We start from the raw sequence: 14,001 nt of genomic DNA on the forward strand, positions 1-14,001 counted from the left end.
AGTCAACATTTCAATTGCGTCCGAGGTCTTAATTTCGTTTTTAACACAAAATTTGATAAAGATTCCTTGCTATCCATTTTTTGAAAGAGACAAAAATCGACGATTGGGCAAATCTTGACCAAGCAAAACAGCTGTCAAAAATTTACTGATTACTCAAAATGGCCGAACTTTTCACCATAAGTCACTGACATGTGTAGCAACCTAACGCCACAAAAAATCGGATAATCGTAACCCGCGGAAATTGAAAAGTCGCGATACTTTTTGAACACACCGACGACGCGCACGCTGAGCGGGATCTCACGCGCACGCATTGTTTGAGTGGCCCGCGAGTTCCCGGCTTTTTTGTATTGTAAACTTTTTGTATTTTTGTGTTTGTACCCTCCCCGCCACCCTTCCGGTTCGTACCCTTGCGGCCACCCTGCCCATGTGAGAAGAATTTTGGGTCGATAAATTACACATTTTTATGCTTAATCCTCCGGCGGACGCGGCACTTCGACTTCGGATTCGAAGGAAGGAGACAGAGCACATGAGAGGGCACGAGAGCCCATTTTGAAGATTAGATAATGGCCGCCGCCGCCCGCATGTGAGACATATCGCGTTTTGCGCGTGAAATTGATTTGTTTCGAGCCGCCGATGGTCGCCGTGATTTTTATTGGCTCTTCGTCGTGAAATCCGGAACGCGGTCTGACTCACGATTCGTTCCTCGTTCCTTCGACCCTCGCCCGCTTTGTACCGGAACACGCACGCACGAGGATTCCGGTGCATATTGTGTAGAATTCATTCCACGGGAAAGTAAAAAACGGTTCCCGCGAACACCGGGAACCGCCGACTGACCACCGGCGAGTTAGGGGCGCAGGTTATGCTTCGCTCCCCCACATCGAAAAGGAGTAAATGTCTCGCCCGAGTAACGGTCGGTTCACAAAACGAAAAACGAAAACAAAACAATAGACCCAATGCGCGTGGGTTTGGTGACCCCTCGGCCGACAGCATAAAAAAGAGGGCGCTCATTATGCTACGGCGGAACTGGCGCGTCATCCCCGGCGAGCCGGTTGCAGCCGATGACGTAGCATTAATTGCCTAGACATTTGTCGCGACCGCGTCGTCGTCGTCGGCGTCGCCCGGCTAATGCATTATCGTCGTTCGAGGTCCCTTATTCTCACACACACACACGCACACATGCTGCCAAGCGTGTCCGCGGCGGGTCGAGGGACCCTGAAGGGAGCGCACTGCACCCCTGCACCGAGCGGCACATTCCGGCGAAGAAGGTGTATGTGATTTGACTTTTTAATTGGTTTATCACGCGAGGAACCCAAGGAAATGTGTGTGAGAACGCAGAGACACAAAGAAGCGTGTTGTGAACATAGGAAATCGATTGACGTCGTTTTTGTCGTCTTAGCAGTCGAGGAAGTCGAGATCAGTCAGGAGGCCGTATCGTTGACACTTGGAATTTGGGATCGAGAGCTGAGATCGGCCATAAAGCACCACGGGCTATCCTAATACACGGTCGATTGGGCAGCATCATTACGGCCCCTGTTTCCGGGAAGCGAGCGCGAAGGTTACTCCAAAAAAGGTGGCCGAAGGCTTTTTGGAACTGGAGCACAAACAAACTAATTCCTTTGCACGAATCCTCTCGGCCATTTGGCGCCTGCACTGCGGGTGGTTGGCCTTTCCGGGGCAGATTCGGGTGCACAAGGACTGGCCACAGAAACGCTCACTTTTGGTGCTATGACCCCAAGGATTCCTAATGCCGAATCACTAATCGCTGGGCACTATTCACTAGTCAAGCAATCGGTATTTTTATCTTCTCAGCATTCTCAACTGGTTGCGGATTTCTTGCCAAATTTTCTTCCTTCTACTGATTTGGGGTCTCCGCAAGTGTCAAAACAAGAAACGCCATTTGCTCCGAGTTGGAGCTTTAATGTGCAAAAATTCCCTTTACTTGCTTTCAACAGCGTGAAGAGTGCACAAAACATAAATTTGAAATTTGATGTCGCAATTGAAATGATCAAACAAAAATTGGGCTTGAATTCAGCTTGAAGTATCTTCACCCTCCATAATTTGTATTCCTTGTTTGAACATCAGTCCTTGTGCGGTCTAACTATGCAACCATAGTTATTGTGTGCTTATTTGCACATTTTGAAGAATGTTTGCAATTCGCTAATTTATTATTATAAAAAGATCTCAACCGCGTGGGAAGAACCAAACCAGTCCAAAGATGTCCTTTCGAATAGTGCGAAAATCTGTCTTGAAAGATGTTCATGACGTCTTTTAACAAAGGAGGTACATGAAACCGGCCACTTCCGAACATCGTCCGTCGATTCGGGAGATCCGATGGAGTATTCGACATTCTTCCTTACACTATGGAAGCGCTTCCATTTGTTTCATTAAATTGAATCCGCTTAGATTGGAACAACAATTCGATACAACATTAAGTGTCAATTAAAACTTTAAGCAGTACAAAAAACTAGGATTGTTTTAAAAATGGCTAAGATTGTATTAAAAAACATTGAACAACTAATTGCTTAAACGGTTTAGAAAGTTCTACTCTCTACGATGAACCGAGCCGAGTTTCACCGAGTCCTTGCCAGAAACTGCTTGAGCTTTAATCCAAAAAGCACTCGGCACAGATTGCTTTAATGCAATGCCCACTTCATCTGGGCCCAACATCTGGCCACTTCAGCCGACACGTTTTGAGGGTTTAAGGTTAAACTTTCCACTTTTGGTACGATTTCCGAATTCACCAAAGAGCATTCCACTGTTTATTTCCTCTTTAATGTTGGTCCGTCATCAACCCGCACACACACACACACACACACACGCATACATGCTTTTCGCCGAGGTTTCCCCCGATAGGTGGCTGGCAAAAAAGGGCGAACTCCACTTACTTCGCTTGGGTTCGTTGGCGCGCGGCTTCGTCCTTCCTCGCAGGACACTACTTCGCACACCTCTGGTCACACGCTGGTTGGCCGGCCGGAGACTGAGGAAAATAACCCAAACCCAATTTCCCAGCGTTTTCCACTTCAGGCGGCCAGGCTGCGGAAGTTTCCTTATACACACACACGCGTGCACGCACAGCACACATACACACACACACACGCGGACACGTGTCCGGTGTGGGGAGCCGGGGGTACGGCGCACAGCAGGATTCGGTACTCCTGCGGACCGCTCACACACACGCGCACGGGACGTGTCCGTCGACGCCGCGCAGACGGGACGTGTGGCGAAAGGGGGAGCGAAAATGCGATCTTCCGGCTTCGAACGTCCACTCGTATCTGACGCCGCCGAAGCCGGCCGTGCGCCCCGCGGTCCGTGTGTGTGGTCGCTGGCGGTCGGCCAGCCAGCTCGGCTCCCCGGCTTCGGCTTCGGCCCGGCGAGTCCTTCGCGCGTCAATAAAGCCCGAACCGGCGGCCACCCGAGCGCCCCCGAACGCCCGATGTCCTTGCTCCAATGCTCTCACTTCCGCTCGCGGGCTCTCTGTGGCTCTCTGTGGCTCCTGGAACGAGCTTTCGATGCCCGTCGAATGTCCTTCGTGGGGAGCTTTCACCGGAAAGCGATCTCCCGGTTGCTCAGCCACTCTCTCGCGGGCAGGAACCCCAGCACCATCGAGCGAGTGAGAGGGACGGGTGCAAAAGCGTCACAGCATCCCGGCTGATGTCCTTGCGCGAGACGGAACGAGACAGAACGGACGGGGCGAGCGATTTGTTTATTTATGAAAACGGATTTTCTGCGGAGGACCACTCCGGACCCGACACAGTGGAGACGGTGCGCTTTCGGCGGTGGCTCGGCTGGCTTGCCGGTACCCGGTGTCGGTCCGCTGTCAGGACAACCAAGGACCCCCCCGCACCCGCCCAAGCCTCACAGCCGGACCCGGCCAGCGTCGAATGCCGGTACCGGGCGTGCGTGCTTCGGGCCGCAGGACGGTTGTGTTGTTCGGTAATAGTGGACGCAAGGAAAAAAAACCAATGAAACCCACCTCCCTTCGACAGAATGCGTCCTTGCGATGGCGTCCTTCGGCGAGGATGGCCCTGGCGCTGATGAAAACACGCAAAACTTACACATTTTTTACGGTGTTTTAATTTGATGCGCGATGAAACAAAAACCACACACATAAACAAGCCCCGGCTGGGCACGTGTGCGAACGTACCACTCCAAACCATGACCTTCCACCGCACACGCGCCCCACCATCACAGGGCTGAGTTCGGCGGGGTCCTGCAGATCGGCAGACGCACGTACCAGGACCCGAACTATTGCAAACTGCGTACACACGACAGGAACTCTCGAAAGATGGTACTCTGGAATGGTCCTCTCGCAATGCAGTAAAATGGAAAGTGAACGAAAGTAATGGAATTAGCGGCAGAACGGCGCTATTATTGGCATGTTTTTTTTTTGCGGTACCTTCGGCTGAACCACCATTTCATTGACTAAGCGAAAATGTGTCATTGAGCACGATTCGGTGCGACTTTTAAAATGATAATGCAATGGGAACTTCCATGATTCTTGTAGAAGTTGGAAGTAGCAGTTTTACGCTCGTGAAAAGTTCAATAATGATTTCAATACAATTCGAAGTGTTTAAGTCGATTAAAATCGTATTAAAAAAGTGATTTCGGTCATTTATTTTTTGGTTGCTGGTAAATGAATTCGACAATAAATTAAAAAGGAAAAGCTCCCGCAATCCAAAAGTTTTCCGTTTTGATTTTGAAACGGTTGATTTGAAACCATTGCAAGTTTCAACTACTTACCGCCAGGTGGCGCGACAAAATAATCGATACAGCTTGCGTGAAACAATGGATGGGGTATTTCGTGCAAAAGTGGCACGCCACAAACAAACACATACTAAAAAATTTTGAAAAAAAAATGAACTCAGTTTTATAAGAAAAAATTAACAAGGTTTTATGTGAAAAAAACTGAATTCAGTTTTGTATAAAAAAAATTTACTCAGTTTCTCAGTTACATTTTCATGGTGCAAACATTCCAAACCGAAGAATACATTAGAATACAATCATTCGTTCGCCACCAACAAACACTGTTTACTCATCATATTTAATCATAATTTAATCACTTACTTTTTTTTACATAAATCGGCATTATTTCAGGATTGTACACTGTAATTATCCTATTTAAATGTAAACAGACACCATGTAGATGTCACAAATCGAAAAGTTCTGCTTCATGTAGTTCTACTTTAACACTTTAGGTGCATTTTTGGAACAGAAACCGCGCAAATGCTTCAGAGCAAGTGCAAAAGGTAAAAAACATAACGGCCAATTTGAATTTTGCCGCGGCAAGGTTTGCACCGAACCCTGCACACGAGGCTTGCAAAAACTTGCACACAAACTCACGTAAACAACTAACTTGAACCTGCACGCAAATCCTCAACAATTCCAGATTCCAGGCTTTTAACAATGTAAATTTATAATAATCCAGAATTAATAATAATAATCAATTAATGTTTGGTTAATTATTTATAATTTTTTATTAAGCTTTCAAAGGTTTCTATATTTTGTTCAATAGAAAAAAATATATCAGGTCTAACTCAGTGAAAGTAGAAAGATTTTCAAAGAAATCACATGTTTATTGCATTGAAATGAAAAACTATATTTTATTCAAAGTATGTGCCATCGCTAGCTATAGAATTCTTCCATCTCTCTGCTAATTTGGGTTTTCTACTGTGTTTCGTTCAGTTCATGTGGCTCCCATTTTTCAATCCTTTGGATCATCCATCCATCCAAAATTGCCATTTCTTAATTTTTAAATCGCCTGCAGCACTGCAAAAGCAAACCAAAAGCAATCCTCGACAAGCATTTGATGCGATTCTGTAACAGTTTCCCTCAGTAGGTAGTAGAAAAGCAATGATCCCCGCGAAACGTCATTTACGGGCACAAAAGTCGACAAAGTCTTCAAAGATAAGTTGCAGAGTAAATTTATTTCTTTTTCGACCTGAAATCATTTGCCTGTTGTCAAAACAAGGCACTGTTGCCCAAAAAGCATAATGAGATGGACCAAATTGACAGCACGACCGGCAGTAGGCTCAAAAAGCCTAAGCCGCACCGCGGAAGTGCAAGGCGATCGCCCATCATGTTTTGGCAACTAATTTGGTCCACAAACTCCTAAATGTACCTTAAGTAAGTCAGACAACTGACACACTCGACCATCGATTAAACCCCTACTTTTAAGTCAAGTCATAAGAACGAGTTGTGAAATAATAAAAAGTTCAACCGGCAGACGATGAAAGCCTCACCGATGTCTTTATTGGACCACTATTCACAGCACCTGAAGCTTGTTAACCTCGTCCTGAATCCACGAGCCAGCGTTCGTGATGCTGGCGAACATTTCGCACCCATCTTGGTGGCAGCTCGGAAAGTTGAACGTCAGCAGCCCGGCGAGGAAGTAGCGCGCCTTCCGGTCGGCGAACTTGATGTACTGCAGGGCCGACCCGGCGGCGTAGTTCTTGCACCGGAACCCGCTCTTCGGCGCGTTGAACACCCCGAACATGAACGAGTCCTGCGCTCGGGACTGAAGCTGGACACCGACTTTTGCGTACTGCGACCGACATTCGGCGGCCGACGAAAGGTTCATCGAGTCGCGCGCCAACTCCGGAAAGACGAACTTTTCGCGCATCCAGCCGGTCAGCGTCAGGTTGGTTTGTGTGTAATCGACCAGACTGGGCAGACAGATCGGCGCAACGTTGGGCTTCCGGGTGTCGGCATCGTGCCGCAACCGGAGCAGCGCCAGGTTGTTGCCGTAACTCGGTTGATTTAACCGCGGGTTGATGATGATCCGCTCGATCCCGATCGACTGGGTGGACAGGGTTGTAGTATCGGGCGAGTTTGGATCTCCGTCGAGTGCGGTGCGCGTGTTGAACTCTCCCAGGCGTACCGTTCGTCTGGAAAAGCCGGGAACTCCCTGTAGTACTCTCCCTCGATGGGTACCTAAAGCCCAACTTACAGTTCGTATCCACGCAAGATGCCGTCAACGCAATGGCCGACCGTTAGGACGAAGCGCCGGTGGATCAACACCCCGCCACACAGCAGATGGGGGGTTGGCCGGTCTTTCTGGAAGAACTCCAACAGCACATTCCACGGGTACTGCTGGAACAGTGGCTTCGCGTGCTCGTCCTGCACCTGCTCGAATCGGTCGTCCCCGCAGTGCTCGAGGTTCAGCAGGTTGCGCTGGTTGACGATCGCCTGATGGGCATCGATCCAAGCCCGGAACTGCGCCACATCGGTGTACGTGGCGTATCCCATCGGATTGCAACTCGTCTCCCCGGTGTCGTGCTCCTGCCGGGGTGCGGCACTCACAATACCTCGCAGGTACCACACGCCATCGCGCACAAAGTACAGCCCACCACCGCTATCGCCCGAGCACACGTTTACCCCTTCGTCCCAGCCGCGGGCACAGAGCTTACCGGAGTGCTCGAGCAGGAAGCGGTTGTGTTCCGGTAGCCCCCGCCAGCAGGTATCCCTGTCCACGACCCGGAGTTTGGCCGATTGGAGCACATCGCTTACCGTGTAGTTCTCGTTGAAACCCCAGCCGGCGACGTATCCCGCCTTGTCGAGGAGCTCTCCGAGCTGGCCGGTTTCATCGTTGGCCCACAGACAGATCGGTAGCACCTTCGACACGTCCGCGAACGATATGTCCCCGTCGGAACGGAGCAGCGCAATGTCACTGCTGAACTTTCGCCTATCGTACTCCGGATGTACGATGATCTCGGACACGTTGTAGCCGACCGTGTCCGGATCGCTGGCGTTCTGCAGGTTGTGAAGTCCCACTCGGAACAAGTATTGGCTCGGTCGCGGGTCTTCGATGCAGTGAGCAGCTTAAACGGGAGGATCAACAGAGCTTAGACGGCAGGTGATCACAGACGGACCCCGCACGGTACCTGTCAGCACGAAGTTGGGGCTGATGATCGAGCCACCGCAGATGTAGTCCGCCGTACGGGCGAATCCCTTCCGGAAGAGGGCAACGTGCCACGGGTACTCCCCGACGAACGTGGTGGTTCCTTTTATGATCAACCCCATCGCACCGAGCTTTCGCTGTCCGCAGGCTGGAATGGTCGTCAGAAGTGCAGGTCAGAAGGCCCAGCAGAGTGCACCGCTAAAATCTGCCCTAACATACATTGCCTGTTGGCGCCGTGACTTGTTGCGAGTACGGTCAGCAGCAGCAGCAGCAGCAGCAACATCGAAACTCTGGGAATTACCCACACCGGACTGATAACCTTTCGCATCTCGTGACTGTCTCGGGCTGTGGCTTGTCTCTTCAACGGTTACTTCACGAATGTGGCGGAAGCGTCGCGAGAATACGTTTTACAGTGAGCCGGTGAGATGAGATAAGCTCCTCTCGTTCTCTGGAGGAGATTGATCGAGAGCATCCTCTTTTGAGAGGATTATCAGCGATCGTCAGGGAGAGCCTCAATTTGCGCGACCAAAGATGTCTCCGAAGGCAGCACTGTGTTTGTGTCAATAAACTATCATGTGTCTATGGTTCTGATAAATGTTCACCATGTTTGACCTGTTGATTAAATTTGAAACAAGTTTCTTACCTCTGATTTCGATTTCAAAGCCCCAGCACAAATTGGAACGATTCTCGACCAGTCCCGCAACAAGTACTGTGTCTAAGTTGCACTTTCCTCACATTTTTCGAGACTGTAAATTCATCTGTGACTTCACAGAAAGGTTGTCAAACATTCTTGGATTAGAAGCAGATTGCAGATTTAGCCAAAACTGATGTGTTCAAAATGTTCGTTAGTTGTCCTCAATGGACGAAGTGCCCTCAGAAATGGACGAAGCGATCATAGCGATCCCCACATCGCCGATCTAGCGATCATCTCAGGATGATCCCCACATCGCGAATACTACTTACCAAGTATGGCTACTAGCAGGCGCCCCAGCATCAAGCTGTTCTGGCAAAGGGTTTTTCACCCTTGGAACAGGGTCAAAAAGTCGTCATTGTTGAATCTTTAAAGTTACAGGAATTTCACCTAATCTGGAGGAAATTTATAAGCAAAACCATGATCCAGATGGCGATGAAGTAGCTGAGACCTGAAAATCGATATCAGCTCCTCTGGGAACGAGTTGTTCCGAATACTACTTTGAAGGAGTTATTGTGTCAATTCAAAACATGAAAAAAAATTATTTAATCTTAAAAGTCAAATTTACTGAAATTGGAACATTTACAGTGAGTGAATCAAAATCAGTGAACGAATGAAATGTGGTGCGACTCAACGTGGTCGCCGCCCTTTCTCAATCAGACATCAATTAAAACACGGTCAGGTTACGGTCATGGTGGGAGAGCTGCTTTATTTAGTCTCGGTCCTAGGTGCCGATCGCTTACGAAGGTAGGAAGAGGTAACACAAAGTAAGGAGCCACGGAATACTGCTACTAATAATATATTTAACTAGAGTTTATGCTACGCTTCGTCCTCGCTCACACACCGATCGGCCGATGGCCTTCGTTACTTACATCGAATGGAATTGCGTACGTGTGACGTGATGCGACTGTGTCTGAGAGCGGAATATGTGTGTGTGTGTGTGATTGTGTGTAAGGGCCCGAAAACCCGCTCAAAGTCTTGCGCTGAATAGAAAAACCGTGTGTGTTTCGTTCACCGAACGCTAAGGAGAGATGCTAGGAGCTTCGTAGTAGAAGGTGATAGTATGTTGTAGTAGTAGCGGTAGTAGTAGTAGTAGTTGACACTGTTTGACGCCTTCAGAGCGCGGGGCTTTATCACATCGAACTTTTGCGGATCAGCAGATACTCGGAGAACTGTTGCGTCTCGACGCCGCCCCCGGTGCTGGCCTCGACGCTGAAGCCGGCGTTCAGGAGCCGCGTCAGCACCTGGATGGAGTTGAGCTTGCAGTAGCCGTTGAGCGGGAACCGTATCACCTGCCGGCCGTCGAACTGGTTCCAGGCCGCGCCGGTCCGCGCGTCCAGGATCGCCTGGTTCGTCTCGGGGAACACCTCGTCCAGGACGGCCCGTTCGGCCGAGATCAGGATGCGTTCGCCGAGGTCGGGCGAGATGTGGAGCGCCACCACGTCGTGGTTGGCGGTGTCCGCGGCCAGTCCGCCCTTGCACTTGCTCCGGTTGCCCCCGAACGGTGGGAGACCGTTCCCGCTACGCTGTCGCTCCTTCTTCAGATGTTCGATCTGCTTGATCATAGCTGCAAATGGGAATGGGAGGTTAGTGAGGGGCCTAACCGGGCTCGGACGGATACTCACGAACAATGTCGAAGTATTTGGCCTCCTCCAGCAGCAGCTCCAGGTCGGGGAAGTCCTCCGACACCAGCAGCTTGGAGTTACGCATAAAGTTTAGGATATGGCGGAACATGCCTCCGTCGCGGTCGATGAAGTAGTGCTGTTTCAGCGAGTCCAGCACGATCGGGATGCACCCGTTGAACAGCTTCGCCAGCCGCGAATCCGGATATCTGGAACGGAGATGAAGATGGCGATTAAACCTTTGGTGGGTCGGGTTTTGCCAACAAATGTACGAATTTGTTCGGAAATTATGAATGCCACGGATCAACAAGTATTCAATACAAAACCACGATTTAACACTAGACTAGCAGAACTTTGGCGACCTTTGTTCCGTCCCAGAGGCAATAAGTAAACAGATTTAAAATTTTATCGAGTTCATTTTTTTATTTATTAGGATTAGGATAAATTAAAAAATCTAGTATTTTAACGATTCTTTAATATTTCTAGGCTTTCTTTTTTCTTCCGTTAGGCACCTTGTGACACACTACATTTTTGGTTTTATTATCAGGCGCAAGGCCAAACAATTGATCATGGGAAAAACATTGATTTTCCCCAATTCAGACCACAAACTAACAAGAATTGGCCATGTTATTTGTTAATGGTCATAGCGAACGCAAGACGGGTCGGAAATTGAAGTCTTTTAAACTCAAACGGCATATCGGTTGGGATCATTGGGATCCTCGGAATGAGAACTTTCTCACCTTCAAATTTTCCTCTAAGTATCGTCGCGTAAATCACATTGTTCATCAATTTTCTTACCACCAAGCGCGTACCCTTTGGACAATTTTGGTTGGTTTGGTGTTTCGAAGCATGATTGCTACGGAGCCAACCTTTAGCCGTAAATTGTGCGGTGGTAAGCCAGACACATCCAAGGAGTTTAAAAATTCAGTTGGATAGTTGGTGGCTTCATCTTCATTTGTCGCAATGTCAATAGATTTGTTCTAATAATCTTAATCTGAATTATGTAGCTTAGGTCATTTACATCTATATTCACTATTTTTGTAGTTGGAAATGATTTTAGGAAATACTTTGTTGATAAGTTCGTCTTTCGATGAGACAAAGTTACAGAATTTCTGAGGAAATGAAGTCAATTCGCTTGATTCGTCGACAGGTACTCGACCATTCTATAGACCTATAGTCAGCAATTGCTCAGAGAAATCTTCAGCAGATGTATTAAGCAATGAAACTCTAATTGGCATTACTTTACGCTTTTACGCACAATTAGTGCGCCAGTTTTCCAATATTCGAAATTGGTACAGAACAAAAAGAAAAAGCTGCAAAAGTTGATTTACCGAGCAAGACTACCGAGAAGTCAATTTTTCATTCTCATCCATCTATTTTTCATTTCAAAATAATTTTGTTTTGCTGAAATAAACTATGTTTCGTTCGCTCCTGTAAGATAGGTTAGGTTGTGTAATGTTGGTATGCAGATCCGCACGTTGTTGGATGGTTTAGTTGGAGCATTTTAATCATATTAATCACCACCCTCTGAAAGTCCCAAAGAAAAACGACTGTAATCGCTTGTTGTTCGTTCACTTTTATTACGATTCCGTTGCGATTTTATTTCGAAGTTCAAAACCAAAAAGCTTAAAGTCGAAACCCAATTTGGAGTGTTTCTGGCGCCCTACTTGTGGTTGCGCTGGGCATATACCTTTCTTTGGATGCTACTCTCCAGCTTTTGACAGTCTCTGTTTATGTCCTGTATGCTCTTCTTCAGCTTCTCCAGCTGAGCTCTATTGTTCACGTTCTCGGCAACCTTGCTGTCGACTAACTGTTTCAGCTCCTCCATTTCGGTCTGCTTGGCCACTGTGTCCGCCAAGGCACCGGTTGCTTGGCTTTCCCAGTACCGGTTACGATCGCTCAGCTTCTGGAGCAGTTTTCCGATGAGTGTTTCGAGCGGGTCGAATCCTTCGCGCGGCACACTGAAAAGGCGTAGGTTTTGGTTGACCGCTTCCCGCAGTTCTTCCAGGGCACGATCCTTGTTGGACACCTCTTGCCGGAGCGTTTCGACTTCGCTTTGCATCGCATCCAGCTGCTCGGCGGAAGGCGTGGCCCAGATGTGGCTGTTTTGCTTCATCTCGCTGTCCAGGGTTTTGAGCATGTCCAGCAGATTGCTCTCAACGGTGCACCGATCGTTCGTCCGCTTGTTCTTCTCAAACACACTGCTCAGTCGAATCTGCTCCATTAGCCGGTCTAGGTAGGGCTTGTTGCTCTCTTTGCAGCAAATCTGGACACCTTGTACATGCTCGGAGATGTACTGGAGATGTTTGCAGTAGCCCTCGTCATCGGAGCTGACCGTTGTGGCCGATAGAAGCGGAAGCAGCTCACGGAGATTTTTGCAATCCCAATCGTTGCGGGACAAACTGATGTTCCTTATGCCATGACCAGCGGTCAGCTTCAACGACACAATGGCGTTGTGGTGAAGGTACAGTTCTTGCAGCTTGCTGAACAGTGGTACACTTCTCAGTACATATACCAGCTGGTTGTGGGACAGATCGAGTACCTTTAGCTTTTGCAGCGAGTCCGAGTTGACGTTCAGCGTAAACAAGTGGTTGTTGTTCAGCAGAAGAGTCTGCAGGTTCTTCAGTCCCTCCAAGTGGCTCCATTTCACCTCCTCCAGCACGTTGTGCGACACATCGAGCTGATGTAGGCCCGGAAACCGTGGCACCCACTCCAGACCCGACAGATTGTTGTGTGACAACTGGAGTTCCCCGAGCATTCCGCTCTGTCCTAGAATCGCTTGGATGCGATTATTCTGCGCGTACAGTGACGTCAGCCTTGCCGGGATCTCTAGTTGGGTTAGCAAGTTGTAGCTAACGTCGATAGCAGACGCGTTCACGATCTGGCTGGGATTGAAGTATTCGATCTGGTTGCTCGACACGTTCAGGTACTCCAGAGCACTCACATTCTGGAAGGTGGCGTCCTCGATGCGAAGTAGCTTATTGTTCGACATCGAGAGTACGGTAAGGTTGGCCAGATAATCGAACACGCCCGATGGCAATTGCGCAAGCTCGTTTCTGTCCATCACGAGCACCTGGAGCGAGCTCAAATTATTGAAAACTCCCGCATCCAGCTCCGTGAGATGGTTGTGGCTCATGAACAGCTCCCTGAGATGTTCCCCCTGCTGGAAGGCTCCCTGCTCGATGGAATCCATCTGCAAGCTCTCCAAATTCAGCACCTCTACGTTGGGGAACGAATCCAGCAAAGCTTTGGGCAAGAAACGGAACGTTGAATCGCGGAATGCCAGCTTGAAGTGCGTTGAGGAAGCGTTGCCACTGCCGAAGGCGTACGATGTTGCACTCGATTGGTAGGGACGTACGGTGTGGACGTTTTTAAATATACAATCGTAGCTAATATTAATCTCCATGCAGAAGAATCGCTGATACCATCCGGTCGCGGCATAATGGCCACCAAAGCCTGTTTCAGCGGGCTGTGACCGCAGATACCAACGGGACGTTCGACACTCAACGACGGTCGTTGATCCAGCCAAGAAAATACTATCGATAAAACGAAATCCAGCGTTAGAGTAAGACAGGAGTAAGGTGCTTATCACACACTGCGCACTACCTCAGCAGAAAGATGCCTAGCGGAGGCATGCTTGCAGAAATTGAACCACTTTGCACGATCGAAAAGTAGAAACTGAGACAACGTACGGGATCGAGTCGCGGACCGACACACTCTCTCTCTGTTCGACATCATCCTGGAATTTCCCGAAGATAAGCGTATTAAAAGTTAAAGGAACGGTGGGATTA

At 48.8% G+C, this 14,001-nt stretch overlaps 2 protein-coding genes across 2 annotated transcripts in view; both read right to left on the bottom strand.

Annotated features, from left to right (window-relative positions):
• Window positions 1-6,262: 6,262 nt before the first annotated feature.
• Window positions 6,263-8,891, bottom strand: LOC128278980 (serine protease 53-like). The gene is made up of 4 exons (XM_053017703.1): window positions 8,861-8,891; window positions 7,881-8,045; window positions 6,947-7,817; window positions 6,263-6,884 (listed from the first exon to the last, which is right to left on the bottom strand). Exons 1-4 carry the CDS (start codon window positions 8,889-8,891, stop codon window positions 6,263-6,265), a joined length of 1,689 nt encoding a protein of 562 aa, XP_052873663.1.
• Window positions 8,892-9,721: 830 nt separating this feature from the next.
• The window catches only part of LOC128268524 (BTB/POZ domain-containing protein Tiwaz), a 53,606-nt gene continuing 49,326 nt past the window's right edge, over window positions 9,722-14,001 (bottom strand). The window contains exons 3-4 of the mRNA XM_053005646.1: window positions 10,214-10,419; window positions 9,722-10,155 (exon numbers count right to left, since the gene is read on the bottom strand). Coding sequence (XP_052861606.1) covers window positions 9,722-10,155; window positions 10,214-10,419 — 640 coding nt within the window. The remainder of the gene's footprint in view (window positions 10,156-10,213; window positions 10,420-14,001) is intronic.

The sequence above is a fragment of the Anopheles cruzii genome, chromosome 2 (genome assembly GCF_943734635.1).
Source record: "Anopheles cruzii chromosome 2, idAnoCruzAS_RS32_06, whole genome shotgun sequence".
Classification (NCBI taxonomy): domain Eukaryota; kingdom Metazoa; phylum Arthropoda; class Insecta; order Diptera; family Culicidae; genus Anopheles; species Anopheles cruzii.